General features: G+C 40.1%; 1 protein-coding gene across 3 annotated transcripts in view; it reads right to left on the bottom strand.

Annotated features, from left to right (window-relative positions):
• Nucleotides 1-821: 821 nt before the first annotated feature.
• Nucleotides 822-18,393, bottom strand: part of SHROOM2 (shroom family member 2) — a 123,716-nt gene continuing 106,144 nt past the window's right edge. For all 3 annotated transcript variants that reach the window (XM_027675146.1, XM_027675147.1, XM_027675148.1), the window contains 4 exons: nucleotides 14,706-15,257; nucleotides 13,621-13,801; nucleotides 8,788-9,060; nucleotides 822-3,650 (listed from right to left, as the gene is read on the bottom strand). In XM_027675146.1, coding sequence (XP_027530947.1) covers nucleotides 3,384-3,650; nucleotides 8,788-9,060; nucleotides 13,621-13,801; nucleotides 14,706-15,257 — 1,273 coding nt within the window. In that variant the 3' untranslated portion in view covers nucleotides 822-3,383. The remainder of the gene's footprint in view (nucleotides 3,651-8,787; nucleotides 9,061-13,620; nucleotides 13,802-14,705; nucleotides 15,258-18,393) is intronic.

Below are 18,393 nucleotides of genomic sequence, written 5' to 3'. Positions count from 1 at the left end.
CTAGAGCTGCCATCCTGGATTATACCTATTGCTCTTGACAACAGGCACTAACAGGTGGGTCTGTGTACAAAGAGAGAGGGAAAAGAAAGTGGTGAAAAGTAAGTTTAGAAAAATCCTACAGATACAAAGAATTTGTATCTAAGTTCCTTTTCTCAGATAGTTTCTTTGATAAAGACCTTCATAGAAAATTACAATTACAGAAAAAAAGACAATTTCCAGGATGATTTATCAAGCTATGATCCTGTGACCTATTGTCACCTCCACTAAGAATTTGGGCACACTTGGCAGTGTTTCCTAATAAGGCAGAAGATTATACAGTTAATCTGAGAACTCCCATTAAATTGAAATTAAACAGTTTCTGTGGAAGACTGTTAAGAGTTGGAGACTTCACAGCGATCTGTTCTTGCAAAAAATCTTTAGCACCACTGAGATAATTCTAAATATGGGACAAAGCTGAAACAGTGTAATTGCCCAAGTGGAAATGTCTAAGCTCTTTCCCCGGTATATACTCTATAAGTGGTGAAAGATTGATTTACTTTATCTACTTCATAACACATTTTCCTTTCTGCCATCTCCTATTCACACACTTAAAATACTAAGTAGACATGAACACATTTCTGGTACTTACACGGGGAACTTGAGAGTGATCAATTACTCAGCATGTGAAATAAGCTGCAAAAAGACAGCAAGCTGCTTCAGACCATGAGATAACTGGCCTGGCATTTAAAAGCTCAAAGCACTGTGGACAGGCACTATGAGATGGCTAACACTGCCAAGCAAAGCAGTAGCTTTTGACGTTAAAACTGTACACAAAGACTAACTCTACATTGAAATATACAGTTTATTTTCTCAAAGTCAAGCAATACCATTTGTCAGTAGGTACGTGTTAAGTGTCAGGCAGGAAAACTGTACATTTTCACTCTGGGCTGCAGGATCCAAACAGTTGAAGAAGCATTGTGGAAATTTTTCACTATACAAAGAGATCTAGAATTGAGAAGAACAAAGGATGAAGAAACGGCCATCTCCAGGATGCCAAAGGCAAAACATTAGCACCAGATTTTTCCAAAAAGCAACAGTATAGCTATTTACAGATTTACATATAACATTGGGAGGCAACTACCTTCAGGTTTCCCAGGGTGAGATTTTCAAGAGTTTTAAAAAAGGAAAGGAAATGGTGTCTACGCAACTGTTCTGTGAAAAGGATAATAGATATAGCTTTCACAATATTGCTACCTTTTATCAGAGATCTAACTCGAAGTACTGTATACAAACACATTGCAATTATATTATTATTCACATTTCACATACACATTTCAGAGTAACCACAATATGTAAAATTTTTAAAATGCCACAGATAAAACAATGCACACTTTTCTCCAAGCTAAAAGACAAGCATAATTTATGTTTAGTTTTGGGTCTGTTATGGTTAAGGGATAAGTTTAAGGACAAAGGGATCACTTGTCCTAGGAACATAGCAGCATGTAACTGTGAGATGTCAGAAGACTACATTTCTGAACAAGAGGGAGAAACTAAGGTCAGCTGTAGGTCTTGTAAAATGGTAGCTCCATTTGACCTCAACTGATACACATCAACATCATTTAATTAAAGATTTGGTCCAGGTTATACAAAGTAGTGCACTATAAGGTGGGGGCAGGGGGCAACAGTCCTTTTAATGTTTGCACCTCTCTGTAAAGGAACTGGTTCCAGAGCATTTTTTGCTCCCCAGTTCCCCAGCTCGCAAGGAATTCACTGATCAGCACCTCTCCAGTTCTCTCCCCACAAAAGAGAGAATTTAGGTAAGAAGGACAGAAAAACTCTTGTAAATGCTGCCATACTGCAGGAGTAGTGGGAAGAAGTCTCTTCTCTCTTTTCAACAGTTGACTACTTGTATTTTCAATCAGCTTAGCTACAGACTGGCATTCACATCAGCCTTGAAAATGGCTTGTTGGGGAACCTATTTGTCTGAGGAGAGATAAATGTTTTCCTTACTACAAAGTATACACAAAGTCACCCAAGACTTTGCCTGCAAAACCTTATCTTAACACAGAATGTGACATTTAGACACTACAGAATTTCTCTGTAGGCATTTAAGCAAGTCAGCATAACCTATTACTGCACTAAAACATGAGTTAGCACCTCTTTTTGGAGCTACTGGAAATCATCTGTCATAAGTCAACGGCAGTATTATGAGAACACAAGCAGTAATCTGATACTGTGAACTAGCGTCCTCTCCTTTATCGCTGTGCAATGGAAAAAGCAAACAAACAGCCCCACTTCTGTTCACAGTTACAAAGCAGAGTTGCTCCAAGTAATGCACAGTATTTACAAGGCAGAAGTGTTTATATTGCGTTCGGTAGTCTGAGAAAGAGGAATGATCAGCATTATGTAGGTCAGCTTCAATATAACTTAACTGTCTGTATAAAACCATCACAATGTTGAGCAATCAGAAGAAAAATAGAAGCACAGTGTCCTTAACCCACATTTATTTTCATGAAGAGTTGTGGGTTTGGGGGAAGAATAATAAAAACATGCATAAAAAGCACAAAAAAGAGCAAACAAGCCTTCTAAATAACTTAGATGAAAAATGTTTTGAACAAAATCAGCACAGTACTTCCAGCCTGTTTCTTAAATCAAGTACAACTTGGTAAAGAAAATCACTTGCGCTGCATTAAAAGGGTGTACAAATATGTCTTGCAAAATAATTAAAAAAAAAATCTTCAGCAAGGTAGTCATGAGGTGATTTGCAAGCTGGTTTAAAAAGTGTTTAACTGAAACTGATCTTAAAGTTATTTTCTGCAAGGGGAAAGTGCCATCCTATATACAATATTACAAAAAAGTGTCTGATGCCACAGGATCAGAGTGCCACTAGATTTCAGCAATCTGAATATATTAGCTATAAGATACACATTTCCCCTATTTAATGTGTCTTAAAAAAAAATAAAAACCCACTAAATGTAGAACTTCTAAATTTGTGTGCATTCATGAATTGCTGTTGGGTTTCCCAGCAGTCTGTGCAGCATCTGAACATAAAGAAAGTATACAGCCTATTCTAAAAATCACTGTTTGCATGCACAACTGCCACAGACTTCAAATGTACTGAGCAGAAGGGTTAAGAGTCTGTCCTTTTCGGTGGAGCTTTCTGCAAGTTAAGCAATGAGAAACAGCTGTAGAGTCCAGCAATAAAAATGTGTCTTAAAAAATTAAATACATCATTCCAAAAAAAATGAAAGAGCATTATTGCTGTTGTGAGAGCTATTTTTCTCTTGTGCACTTGTTTCTCTACCAGACACTCAGGCAAACCAAGATACTCATTTGTATACTTGGAACCCATCCCCTTCCTTCCTTCTTTCCCATTTTTGACATGGTTGGTCAAAACAGTCCCCTTATTTGAGCCGCTCGGGTTGGAGGCTATCGGTCAGACACTTCAGCTGTTCTTCCCCCAGCTTGATCTTGTCCTCAAGCTCCCGCTGCTCAATGATCAGGGCCGACTTCATTTTCACAAAGTGCTCATAGTCTGCTAAGTTCTCCTCACTCAAGTAGTTTGCCAAAATGTCAAAGACAATGCGCTCTCGACGATCCAGGTTTTCCTTCAGCTCCTTTGCATCTTCATGTTGCTGGGTCAGCAGCTTTTGCTTATCTACCAATGTCCGCTTAGGAGAAAAGAAAAACAGTTAGAAATTCACTGGGTTCACTAGGCTGGGAAAACAGCTTCAGTGTTTAAGTCTCAAGTCTGTTTTATCTGCAAAGACAAAGACTTTCCTGAATATTTAGAAAGGTAGAAAAGGAGTGATCCTTAAAGTTTATTCTAATAAAATGCATTAACAAACAGAAAAAAACGTAGTAAATCAATGAAAGATGCACCACTGATTTCTATTGGCCTCAACAGCAATTACTTCAAAGACTGCTTTACTAGTTCAAAATAGTTTAATAGTTCAAAATAGCCGTATAAAATACAGTTGCCTTTGAAAAACAGTTCTTCACATTAAGACTTCACTCAGTTACGTCTTACATCTTCAATACATAGCACTGACAGCTGCGGTTACAGAACCCAGAAACAGACCAATTAATGGAGCGATTTGTTCTTCCACAGCTTCTGACACTGTATTTAGCAATTCTGCTGCATCCACACGCTGTCCCTATGAGATGTGAAGTTGTGTGGTCTTCAGACATGAGCAAGAAAGAAAGCTGAGGCAAGAGAACAAAAAGGAAGCAAAAAAGAAAAAAAAAAGGCATTCTCTAAAAAGGGCTGCAAACTTTCTGCTTTGTGGCTTCACAAGAGACAAAATAGGAAAAAGGGAGATTGAACGGAGAAACACACAAGGAAAGAGGACAGCAGAGGACAGCAGCTGTGCTGTCCATTCCATTCACAAATATGAGCAAGGAGGCTGAGGTTCCTCTCCCCCTGTTTACACTGTCAACCTGTCTGAGTCCCATTTGAATCATTTGGCTACACTCCTTTAGCAGTGTATGGAAAGAAACAGGAGCATCATTAATCTGACCTATTTCAGATGTCTGCCTAGAAGTGATTGCCTTTTTCCAATGACAGAGCATGGCTGGCCTACAAGAATTCCTGTGCAGACTTGTGAACTTAATTAAAAAGTGCCCCTAAGAGGCACCAATCCATAACTGTTAGCTTTGCTCCAGAAATGAATTTTCTTTGAGAAGCTGCCTTCAAATAAACCTCAGTCTGTTCAAACAAACGCGTCCATTTCATTCATTTGCACTTTCTGTTAAATCACATATGCAGCTTAATAAGTCTGAAGGATTTACAGAGAAGTGGTTTTGCAGACTATACAACAGAGTCTTTTAAGATGGAAGTACAAGACAAAGGGAGATACAGACCACTGAGCTTTAATAAACCCACCTGCCAGAGCTGCACACATATCCTGTGCTGCCTCTTTTTCTATAGACAGTCCAAAGCTCAAGAGTGAAATGTTTTCAGATTTGTGCTCTCAATGTACATAAAATACACAACTTAGATTAAGTCAGGATTCAAGACAGCTAAGAAAGACAAGTCACAGAAATCACACACTATTAGAAAAAACACAGTTTAATCTCCCTTTGAGCTTATGCCAGGGAAAAAAAATCCCACTGCAAGTTGCAATCAGAACTATCTGCTGGAAAGACATGGAACTACAGTTCTCCTAAATTCACCAGGGCAACTAGCAGACAGGCCCAGGGAGTGTGGCTACACTGCTCTCCGGGGCAGCCTTGCTTGTGTGTACACCGAGCAGCAGTGACAGAACTAGACAGAGTTTGATGAACACAAGAGGGGATATATCAACCAGCTGGTACCTCAGTTGTAGAGTTACCTGCATAACCCTGTGATGAAACAAGTCTGTTTTTCAAGTCACTTGTTATCATTGTCAACATTCACAAGAATAGTCAGATGTTTAGTCCTTCATAACAGCTCCTGAGATTTAAGTTGCATAGTTTCTTCTACCAAGCCTATGATGTGACTTTCAGATGAACATGAATAACCCAATAAGTTTAAGAAAAGCAAACACTACTTATGTTATGAACTTTTCATGACATCTTAGTACCACTGCCCTTGTGGAGGTTTAGGAAAAACCTAAGGAAAAAGTGGGATGCAGAAAGGAAGAAAGCAGATGAGATACCTCTTGAATTTGTTTTTACCTCTGTCAAAGACAACTGACACCAGAAAACCTGTTTTGAAGAGTAAAGTGAAAGACACTGTAACAGGCTCAAGTCACCATTCTTGAGGAGGTTCTCTGAGCAATGGGTAAATGGCTCACCCAGGCTAACAGAGTAAATGATATCAGATGGTTTCATCCGACCATCTTCAACCAACTAAAGCCAAGCAGAGTGCAGAAGAGTTTTTTCGCAGTTAGCACTGCTCTGAAGCCCCAGCCAACACAGGCCATCTGAAGCTCCTCTGATAGAACAATCTTTTTCTGTTGAGAATCTTTCTCAAGAGCCATTTGCTGTTCTGAACCACAGCCATACAAAGGTGAACTCCCTCCACGTATCTGACTTTCCAGCATCCAGTTCCTAAACTACTATCCTTGGTACTTGTCCCTGGTCTTGCAAGTCTTGGGGGTCTAGGCACCTGATCACCTCTATGGATTCACTGCTGGTTCAGTGCTTCAGTGTTCTCAACACATAGGACAAGTAATGAGAAGTTACTGGCCTTGCTGTGTGGAAGGGAGGAGGCTGGTAGCTCTTTCAGACGAAATCCCTTCCAGAAGCTAAACTTGAAGTACCTGATGCTGTTCCCTGTGGCAAATAAAGACTATGACAGAGCATCTAGTGGTCAGAAATTAATTCAGCAATGATTATTTGACTGGTTCTGTTCAGAAAATCTGCTAAGCTGCTGCTGATTCCTAGAAAGTGGAAAGCTATCAGAGCAATGTTTATTAGACAACATCAGCCTTAAAAAAAAAATTAAAAAAAAGAATCAGTGCTATGATCCCCAGGGATGGAAGTAAAATCCCCTGTTTTGTTTGTATGGTACATTAGTAGTTCACCAAATATTATCATTTGACCTACAAGATACTAAAGGACAACCAAAAAAGCCACAAGCACCAGTTTAAATTCAAAGAAATGCACATGTAACTCTACATGCAGTGGATTTATAGTCAAAATACTCCAGGACTTGATCCATCGGAGAAGCATCTCTGACCAACACTTCTAGATATATTTCATAGAACCATAGAATGGTATGGGTTGGAAGCGACCTTAAAGATCATCTAGTTCCAACCTCCCTGCCATAGGCAGGAACACCTTTCACTAAACCAGGTTGCTCAAAGCCCCATCCAACCTGGTCTTGAACATTTCCAGGGATGAGGAGTCTACAACCTCTTTGGGCAACCTGATCCAGTGCCTCACCACCGTCAGTAAAGAATTTCTTCCTAATATCTAATCTAAACCTGCCCTCCTTCAACTTAAGGCCATCCCCCCTTGTCCTATCACTACATGACTTTGTAAAAAGTCCCTCTCCAGCCCTCTTGTAAGCTTCCCTTAGGTACTGGAAGGCTGCTGTAAGATCTCCCTGGTATTTTCTTCTCTGGACCGAACAGCCTCAGTTCTCTGTCTGCCTTCATAGGAGAGGTGCTCCAGCCCTCTGATCAACTTAGTGGTCTCCTCTGGACATGTTCCATGGACATGGTCCACGTCTTTCTTGTGTTGTGGGTCCCAGAGCTGGATGCAGCACTCCAGGTGGGGTCTCACAAGAGCAGAATCCCCTCCCTCACCCAGCTCATGATGCAGCCCAGGGCATATTTGGCTCTCTGAGTTGCAAGTGCATATTGCTGAGTCATCCACGAACACCCCCAAGTCTTTCTTTCCAGGGTTAGTCTCAATCAATCTCTGGATGGACCTCTCCTGATGATTTCTGATGGGTTTCTGATGCTATTATGGCAAGACTTTGCTGTCAGTGGATGAGAAGATGAATGGGGATTAAAATACATTATGGATTTGGACTTCTGCCAGTATAAATTTGACAGCAGAGCACACAAACGATTTCTGACTGTCCTTACTACACCACCTCCTCACCATCTTCCTTTTCCAGACCTAGCCAGTAAGCTATTTTTATCACAGTTCTCATAGTGCGTTTCCTATATGCACATATCATCTGGTAGCTCTTTCCCCATTAGGCAACTGCAACCACATTTTTAAAAAAATCTAATGAGGGATTAAATTTCTTTAAGTGCCAGAAACTTTGATCTGCCCTCTAATAAGCTGTCAAATACCTTCCCTTTGCCTCAGTCAGAGAGGGGGTTGAACCACCATTAAACAAGTATGTTAGGGCCAAACAGCAAAAGCACAGCTTCAGATTAGTTCCAGCCCTTACTGGTTCTTATGGGTGAAACCGTGGAGCACGCTGAACAAACACACCATGAAGCCACAGCCCGTGGAAAAAATTCTGTTACAACACTTAGGTGGACTGTTGGCATTTCAGTCCACAGCTACAAGCCAAAAATCCTACTTCACATTCATTAAACCGTAGAAGTTAAAATCACTTGACATACAAACACCCTCCTCCACCCTCTCTATTTATTTTAGTCTGAGTTTCACACATATCTACATCTCTTTTCTGGTGGGTATCTGCATTGCCAGCTATCTCCTTCCCAGCTAAGGCCTGATGGGATTTGAAGATAAATTGCTGCAAGCAGAGGTGGGATCCAGGAGGTAAGAGCACCTTGAATGTTCCTTCTCCTGAAATTTTTACATCTCTGGGATTCCTCCATATCACTACCAGGCCATTCTGCTTGTGTAAAACGTTTTCTAGTAAAAAATTCTTTTTGCAATGCCTCCCCTCTGCAGCCCCCCTGCCTTTTTTAAAGACTTGTCCCTTGCTCTTGTTCCTTGCTAGGCAGCATGGTGGAGGAAGCTGTAGTAGCTGAGAAACATTTTCTTTGTAACTACCTTATAGATTTGTATCATGATCCTTGCATATAAAGAAGTCTGTAAGCTTTCTGCAACACTCCTTTTCCTATCTTGAATTGTTAGAATATTTTTCTTTGCCTCCTTTCTAAGCTCTTATCAGCAGACCCCCTCTTTCTTTAAACTTTTGCCAAGAAGTCTGTTTTCCAGTATGGTGCACCCCTAACCCACTTTCTCTTAGCAAGCCGCTTGTAGTTTTAGTATTCCAAGAAAACCAAGGCAAAGAGAAAAGTTTTAAGAAATCTAAAACAAATGGCCTGATGAGATTTATCCACTCATTATCCCTCCTCTTGAGCTCTGCAATGCAGATAAACAAAACCAAACAAAAGCCCCCACTCCAGCTTCAGTAAATGCAGTGATATTATTGTTGGCCTTTCTCACCCGTTCTTCCGGAGCAGTGTTGTCATCCAGGTTATTGAGGGCATTTTCCACCCGGGCCAGACGACCCGACAGTGACAGCAGGAGGTTGACCACTTTGTCAAGGTCCCCTATAAACATCTTGAATTTGTCAAACTCATTTGGTTTGCAAACCTCTTTCACAATGGCCTCTACCTCCTCTCCCAGTATATTATTTGCTTGGATGTCTTCCAGAAGTGTCTCCCGTGCTTCTCTCAGCACCTGCAGCTTCCTACTAATGCTGTCAATAAGTTCTTGCTGTGGAAAATAAAGTAGATAAGAATTTATTAGCACTACTGCATTTTTCCCTACTTCTGAAAGTCATGTCAGCTAGCACTTCAATACATTTTAAATTCCCATGAGGCTTTGACAATGAGTGTGTTACAAATAAATACATATCTAAGTATATGTCTAAGGTCTATACATCTGGATTCAAAGGTTCAGGACATAGCTCTACAATGCTTAGCTTGAGACCTGTATTAAAGCAAATTACCTTGGTGGCAAAAGATGAAGGAATTCCACCTCATCAACAAGCATTCCTGCTTCTTCTTTGAACAGCTTCAATGCCGGCTATGGAACAGCATAAAGTACAGCACATCCTTTTCTCTCTAAATGCCAGGTCTATAACACCTTGCTGAAGAACTGCACTTAGGAACATACACAGTACCAGAAAAACAATCCTGTATTTTCCACATGATACAGTTAAAACTAGGGCACTGTCTAGCTTTTTCTTCCTTTTTGCATAATATTAGTGTTCCTCCAATAGCAACCCTTCCACTCTGAGAAAATCTTAGCGATAACAGTGCCGTACAACATTTCTGTGGGGAAATCATAATCCCTATGGCACAGAACAGGGAACAAAAGCATCATACAAAGCAGCCCTGTGCAAAGTCGGTCTGCCAAAGGACCAAACAAGAGTCTCTGGCTGCCACTGTCCCATGCCAAGTGGATATACCACCTCACTTGCAGTTTGGGAGGGGCTTCTGTACTATAGTCCCCCATTGCCTGAGAAGCACATGCACTGCCTCAGAAAAAACATGTCAGGTGCATCACAGGCAGAATCAGACAAAGAATGCAAATCTTCTCCCTCAAGTGAACCTGTGGTCAAGCCTGTGCTGCCCAGTTACTTCCATGCATTTCGGCAAGAGGTTCTGTTCCTTAGTCACCCACTAGCTCTCGCTTGTGCTCAAGGGGTCAAAGTTAGTTCAGTTAGTTGTCTACCCTAACATGAGATGAATCATATCCTAAAAATGCCTCATTCATTTAAATGTAGATGCCTATTTGGTATTCAGCTAATTTCAGGTAAGAAAAATTCCCAAAGCATTCTCTAAAAATACACCTCAGTGCAATTTCTGAATGAAAATTACATCCTTTAAAATGGCCATTATTTCACAGTACCCGTTGCCTTTTTTTTTCTTTTAAAATTACTCATGGTATTCTTTAGGAACTCTGCTTTCTATATGCAAATTTGATTACAAGCCTTCATGATTACTGAAAAACATACTGATAGCAGCTGCCACTGAACAGTCATTGCCAATTTATTTTGGGAACAAAAAAACCAAAACAAAACAGTCTGCCATCTTAACAGAAAGTAACTACACTCTGAAAATTCAGCAGCCTTTTTGAAAGTAGAAATTCAACCCATGGATTATCCACATTGGTTTTCTCCTTTTTGATTTAATGTACTCAGTCCAGGTTAATCGGGATTTGGGCTATCTGTTAGTCCGGGTGCCCAAAAGATTAAGGTAGTAAGCAGTTCTACAGATGCCTGCTTTACTGACTGATTAATCTGCAGGATTTGATTTTTCCCCCCCTTCCCTCAATGCAAATGCAGTTTGATTTGGATTATGTAGGTCACAGTGCTATGCTCTCATTTCCCTCCGATGACATTCACTATGCTGCTGTTTCACCATTTGAAACACAACAGGATACCATTGTGACCTATGTTATTATCTCAAATTTTTCACTTCTGCAGCTGTGCTGCAGCTTTCTCTAATGAAAAAAGGCCGTATGTGTGCTCCATGTTTACTGATCTGGTCTGACAGTCCAGATTAGCTCTCTCAGTTTCTGTCTTTCAAAAAAAAGAAAGAAGCCATTTTCCCAGTAACATCCTGTTTAGATGTCCCCAGGCAGCTGAAGCCAGCCTCTAAGGGACTGATTTTGCAGGTGAGAAGGCCATAAATACTAAGACTGTCATATCTATTAAGAATTGAATTATGATCACTGATTGCTTCCTACCCAGATGAAACAGCCCCTGCACGCAGCAACTGTGTGCTCATTCTGCTTTTGCTAACCAGCAGAAAACCTGTATTGTGTTTAACATCTATTGAGCCAGAAGAGCTGCAATCTGCATCTTGAAACTGGCAGATGAATAATTTATAGCTGTGACTTCTGTACCAGTACACGAGAAAATAATAAAACCTGGTTTTTCTCCAGTAATTCTTGCTGATCTGACTAGCAACACAGAAAGTAGCTCAGCAGAGTGCTGCTCAGGTGGTTCACTGCTTGGCATGCTTTACGTGAATTATCCTCTGCTCTCAGCTCACCACCCCATTCCTAACGAATTCAGGCCTAAAACCAGGAAAAACTTGGTACTCTTTAATTATTTTTATACTCTTCAGAAGCTGTCAAAACTTTCCTAAAGGCAAAGGGGAAACTTCCTACTCAGCCACACATGGATTTTCCTTACTACAAAAAACACTCCTGTACCATCTTCAACATCTGATTGGTATTTTATAATTGTGGCAAAACTACATTAAACTCAGTACATGAGACACATACATTCCATTCCTGCTAGCTGGGAATACAGGGATTGACCCAAAAATAAAACTAAAAGAATTAACAACTCTATATGAAATTCCTATACTTATTTCAAAAGTAAAAAAAGAAGCACCACACATTTCTGGTTTGCAAAGCAGAAAATGACAAATACTGCAATCATTCCACAGTGGACTGCAATTAAGATATCTCATAACAGAACTGCCCAGTTTCTAGGAATCAAATAACAGGTTCTGGGTGTACGCCCCCTCTAAAATAACTAAAGTCATAAAAGTGTTGAAGTCCTTAACGATCCCTTGTTAAACTGTTGCCAAATACATGAAGCTGGGCCAAGCTATATATTCTGTTTATAAAGATGCCTTGACTCACTTACTCTGAGTTTTATATGTTTTCTGACAAGATCCACGATGAAAGCCCATTGAACTGAGTGCTCCATCCTACTGCACGTGGAGGAGCAGGGAGAGAAGTAAGCAGCAGCGTGTGGCTACAACAACATGCGTACTTAGAGAAGATGGGAGAGTTCTGCTAAAAGCTCTTCAAGAAAAATTTTCTCTCTTATGGTTAGTGTTGTGTAACTGAAGCTGGGGGCATGGATGGAGGAGTATGAAAAGGGTGAACGTGATTTTCCTGTTAAGAAACCAAACACCAATAAATAGTACTTTTGCTTATAAAAGTTTTAGTATTTAGTTTGTTGGGCAAACAAGAAAGGTTCAGTTTTCCCTCTCTCCTACAATTAATGAGAATGAAACTAATTCTAGCAAAAATGATGAATGTGACCATCATGTGTGGCACCAGATAAAACCAAATTATACTTAAAATGAAGGGAAATCCTTAATTTGTCTAAATAGTACAGTTGTTAGATTCAGTGGCTGTGGGGCAGGAGGGTAAGGGAAGGTCTCCTGCTGCAGACACACCATGCCCCTGGCAACACATGGTGTATTGAACTGTGCGATGTAGAGGCAGCAGAGGGAGCTTAAAATAAAACAGAGAGCTAACAGAAAACACAACAGCCCCCTCAAATATGGTGGCAGCCACTCCTGCACTGAACCAGAGATGGGAATCTTCAACGAAACCTCTCATTCTTAGCAACTAAGTATATTTGTAATAATTAAAAGACGTGTCTTTGGGACTGGATTGCAGCTGATTATTAAGCAGAGAGTTGACTTCAACAGAAAAGGTCTGCACACCACTGCATTACTGGCTTAGGTAAACAGAGTTAAACTACACTACTTTACTTGATCAAACAGACCATTTCCTCCAGCTTATCCGTACTGGGATGTATGATTAAAATATTTTGTGCCAAATTGCTATTGAGATGAGTGCAATGATTTTAACATAGGACACCACTTCCTCAAACCACAGAAATGTCAGATCACCATTTTAATATCATAGGGATTATGATGACCTTCTATCAGAAATAAAACACCAAAGGATGGGGAGGAACAAGAGTGGAGAAGGCTGCCTCCTTTGTGACGAGTAAGTTCCGCTGAATCCACCAAGCTGATTAGCTATCTCCCACAATGGTTATTAATTTGGGAAGTAGGAGAAACGGAGGGCCAAGTGGTTTGCTGCTCATGGAAATAAATGGCGGGGGGGGGAAAGAAGGTGTGTGTGTATGTTCCTTCTCTCTTGAGACAAACTCAATCGCAACTTCAATTTCAAAAGTATGGAACAACTAAAACCACCATCAGTTACAGTAGGATACACACTGGTGTTTCTTCGTACCTAGTAAGTGTAAGAAGTGCAGAACCACCTCAAATGGAAAATGATATTAGAAAATAACCTCCCCAAAACTTCTCCCCTTGAGACTTTACGAAACCTGCATGGAATTGCAAGAAGCACCTAATCTCCAGTTCCTGAATTCACAGCTGGACATTTAATTCACCTCCAAAAACTTAAAAAAAAAAAAGGTTGATTTTTCTAAGTCATCCTGTACATCTAAAAGGCCTTTTATTGAGGGGTGTTTAACCTAACAAATTCACAGCTAATGAAATGCACAAAACTCAGAGCTCCCATTACGCTTTTAGAAATGTTTTTTACCTTCTTCTCTGACAAGTCATGATCCAGCTCATCTTCAGAATCATCCTCACTCTGCTGCTGTTGCTGCTGCTCCTGCATGTCCTTCATTTTAATCAGCAGCTCTGCCTTTGGTGCAGATGTGCTGTAGTAAGTAGAATTGGTTGTCAGGGAGACGGCAGACGGTGCGCTCTGCTCCTCTTTCCTGGGAAAAAGTCAAAACTTTCATTAACTGCCTTGACACACTAATCAATGAAAAGAAAGGACAATCCTTTAGAGCAATCATTTCACCGAGGAAGCAGGAAGCTCAACAGAAAGCCATTACCTATGCAAACAGGACAAATAAATGCTGTCTGTAAAGAAAATTTGTATCAACTCAGTATGTGACCAGCAAAAGCTAAAAATGAAGTTGTACAGAAGACCTTTCACCACTACAAGAGGTGAAATGGATCTAAGATATCTCATCTGGAAACAAAACGTAAAGTTACATTTTACAAAGTCCTGTGAAGACCTCCAGTGTCATAGAGAGTATCCTTTCAGACAGTCAAATGTGGGACACTGCAATGTTAAGTATCTAACTTTTTGATTACAGAATGACACACTGACTTCTCTAGAAGGCTATAACTTATAAGAAAAGTTGTATCAAGAAAACGAAAACCACAGAACATCAACATGAATGAAATTTAATTCTTTTCTTACTTTGATCTCATTCAATTCCAGGAAATGCCTCATGTCCACTTCAACCTGTCTCTGTAAATTTTCATCACATAAAAAGGCTTGAATATTCTCTATCTAGATACTAGACTGGATGACCTTGGCAAAATATCTAATCACTATGAAATGGGAAAAGTTAATTATTCCTTAAGTTGTCAAAAAACAGTTTTCAACCAGGTCTTGGGAAATTTTTCATATTGTACAACACTGTTCTGTTTCTGTCATTAATGGTATTGTTAGTAGATAATGCTTAACTAATATTCTGACAAAAAAGTCTTATAAAAGACCAAAACCTCAACAGTAGGAAGACCCTCACCTTCAGCCCCACAGGAATACTGGCACACTTTGGATAGAAGCTTACAAGGATACACTGGCTTACATAAAGTAATACTCACTTCTCTTCTGAAATTTTTGGAGAAGGAACTTTCGGCAGGAGCTTCCTGCGTTGCTGAGCTTCTTCTAGGAGATGTTCATCTTTAGGGAATATACCAACCATCAGATCCATTGTTGTTTTGATTTTCACATTAGGATCTAATATGTCTGCTAGAGATTTATCTCTTCCCACAATCTCTCTGGCAAGTTCTTCTGACTTCCAGTCTTCGAAGCTCTTTTCTTTGGCCTTTACATAGCTGGCTGCTTGTGTGGCAGCATTGCTGTCCTTCAAGTTGCTCCCAGGTTCTTCAGCTGGTTGAGGGTCAGCTGGTTTGGTTCTGGCTTCCGGCTCTGGTTCTACACCTTGCCTGGTGTAAGCACAGAATCGTGAATAGGACTGCTCAGAAGTGCTGAGTGTTTTAATCTGGTCCTTTTCCAAACCACTGGGTAAAGCAGGAGGCTCCATAGTACTGACAAGACTCTGCCGACTCTCCTTCTCTGCGCTGCTCTCAGAATGAACTATTTTGATGGGAACCATTTTCACTGTAGTATTGTTGTCTATAACCCTTTCAATTCTGGAAAATAAACAAAATTAATCTTTAGAAATGGAAGAACCTTACATCTCAATTCATATCTCCAAATCAGAGAGGAAGTCCAAATACAAAAAAAAGATAGATAAGAGACCAAGGTAATGGAATATGCCTTGCACTGTGTCTAACTCTAAGTCTACATGTTTTCTGCCCACACATTTTAAATAGTATTATTAGTTCATCTGTAAGCAGTCCTAAGACTTAAGTCCTGTATCATGAGTATTGTGCAAGACTGCTTGGGACTTATGTTTGTTTCCATGAACATGAGGGTCCAATCCCAGCATCCAGGCCCCAGATTTCAGACTGTGCTGCTGCCTTTTCCCCTTTGTTGCCAAATGTATAGAGGAAAACACACCTCGAGCTCAACCTCACTGACTCGCACACATCCAACAGCGGCCTCGGCTTTTGGCCTGACAGGAAGCTTAGCTTCCTGGGGAGTTTGTGCCCTCACATCAATTCTCAGTGCTTCCAAGGGAAGAGACAACAGACCAGATGGAAGCATCCCGCAGGCTAGGCCTTTGCTGAGCTACAAGAATAACAAATAATCACACATGGAAAACCTGGAAATCATTCAGAATTTAATTATGTGATTAAAAAAAAATCTGTATTTATAACATTACACATGATATAGAAGTTGAATAAATAGACCCCCCCATAGTGTCCTGGTTTTCCACTTAAAGAAGAAAAACCAGCCACTGAAGAGGATAACTCACAATTCTGGATACTCCTTTTAAGGGAAGCTTATAGCAAAAATTCTGTAGAGCATAGCACAAAGGGCCATCTCAGCCATTCACTAAGGAAAGCTATTTAAAGAGGAGGATAACTCAAATTTTTAAATCGGACAGTAACATGTTAAATAACATTACAGAAGCATCTGTACTGTATGTAAACCATATACGAAACTGAAGTCTAGTTTGGTGGTTCTGCGTTTGCAGAAAGTTTAAAATTATTGTCATAATGTGGGTTTGGAAGCTTTACAGCAAGTAAAGGAACATTGCCTACTAGCTAAAATATCCAGTTACATCTGGTTGAGTAGCTTGCTGCCTTTCAGATAAGTGACCAAGACATACTACAGCTCTTTTCCTCTAAGTGTGGGTGTGTCACTTTCCTTAAAAGTAAGCTTATACTTTTTGATTGTTGGTAACAGCAGAATCTGTTAGACTTCATATTTTTCAGAAGTTGTATCTTGTATTTTAAAGGTATATTTGCCTCTGAACGAACGTGCAGCCTCCCAGTAGGTATTTACTTTTCACAAGTGATTTGCAGACATACTTTGGCATACTAATCCAAACTTGGGGCAGGTTTTTCAGCTCATGCTGAACCTCTCCATTTCCATTTCAGTTAGGTTGTTTTCATTCAAGGTGACTGTCATTTTAAAGAGCTCACCCCTGTGCCCACTGATCAGACCCAGCTCCCTGGCTGCAGACGTGGGCTCTCCTGACTGCAGCAGAGCTGGGCAGTGGCCTGACACCACCCCAGCCCTTTCTTTTTCTTGTTTTTAAATAAAGCCCACACCTTTTCAACTCCACCAGACTGTGAAGAGGAACACTTTGGAATTTGGGGGAAATACAAGATGAGTGCATAAATGTGTGTGGGGCAACTGGAAGAGAAGTGAGCTGACTGCAATTCTTCACCTAAAATGCCTGGCATCTGTTCTGACACTCTGAGTGCATTCCTCTCAGCCTAGTCAAAGATTTTCCAGATACTTAAGTCATCATCAAATCAACTGATTTCAGTTTGCTCTTACTGATTTCAGTAAGAGCAAAGACAGTTCAACACCAGGTGCTTCAAAAATTCTGTTTCTGCAACCACTATCCTCCTGATTTCTGAAGGTTTTCCTTTTGTGGAAAGGCAGCACGAAATTCTGACTTGCAGCAACTTCGTTTGTGGACATTTCAAAGCTTCAACCCAACCACAAACACAGTCACTCCTTGACCTGAGTGTAGGTTTACTGGAAATCTATTGAAACACACATCCTGATGCACTCTTTTCATCTTTGTTATTGCTAAACAGTTGTCTTTGGCAATAGCTGGGTTCTGCACACCGCCACTATTTCCCCACACCACACTGTTCTACCTAAAATGCTGCAGGAAACCCTGCACACTCACCCACTTAGGCCTGTTGATAAACAAGACACCTTTCTTAAAGAAGAGTACCCAGCTCCATGCTGACATCAAACATTAGCTGCCCACAGCATGCAAACTAGCATGTCCAAAAGCTCATATGCAAGGAGCCAACAGAAATAATAAGCCCAATCAGATTAACTGCATATTAAGGTAAATCTACTTAACATATTTTAAACATATGAAATAAATACCTTATAGAAAGTTCAGAGGTTTGGCCCCCATGCCTGTCCTTTTTGGCCAAACCTGTTTTAGTGAGTAATGTAATTATGAACCGAGGACAACACACTGTATGGAGACAAGAGCTGTCTGGGCTTAAGAATTTTAAATGTTATCAGAAGACTTGCAGGGTAAGTATATTATCATTCAGATATGGGCATACAATTAGGTATACCTCAGTGCTCATTTCAACATTAAAGCTTAGCAAAAAGGAAGGATAAATACAATTAGCTTTCTATGCATCCTTAGTAGCTATTCATAAAGCAATACATTAAGGAAGTCAAAGCAATACATTAAGGAAGTCATTACTGTCAGCTACCTTAGCACATGGATGCTAGGGTTCACATGACATGTTGCATTTTTCATTATAAATTATATTATTACCTCATGTTAAAAATGCAACAGGATGAAACCTCATTTTTTCCTCCAATTATAAAAGGAAAAACATCAAGGCCTATTTAGGAAAAAAAAAGTGATTCATGTATTCTATGTCATAAGGCATGTTGGAAAACAGCATGATTGAGTCTGTTCAACCATTTACAATAGATTAAAGTTACACCAACTACTTCTTCTCAGGGAAGCAACCTCTGCATAAATTCAGCTCAGAGGCTTTGTTTTCATTCTTTAACCATGAATTATAGTGCTGAAAAATTTAAAACCAAGATTCCTTAGCTTCCTGGAAGAGTTTGTTATCTTGTGGGAGAATAACCTTTCATGATGTTAGCAGCATATGACAGACACAGCAACCAATTAATTTCAGTTGGTTTGTCTAATTCTGA

The sequence above is a fragment of the Neopelma chrysocephalum genome, unplaced genomic scaffold (assembly GCF_003984885.1).
Source record: "Neopelma chrysocephalum unplaced genomic scaffold, ASM398488v2 Primary Assembly neopelma1_25, whole genome shotgun sequence".
NCBI classification, from domain to species: Eukaryota; Metazoa; Chordata; class Aves; order Passeriformes; family Pipridae; genus Neopelma; species Neopelma chrysocephalum.
Note: the sequence above shows the minus strand (reverse complement) of the source record. Positions and strands in the feature narration are given on the sequence as shown.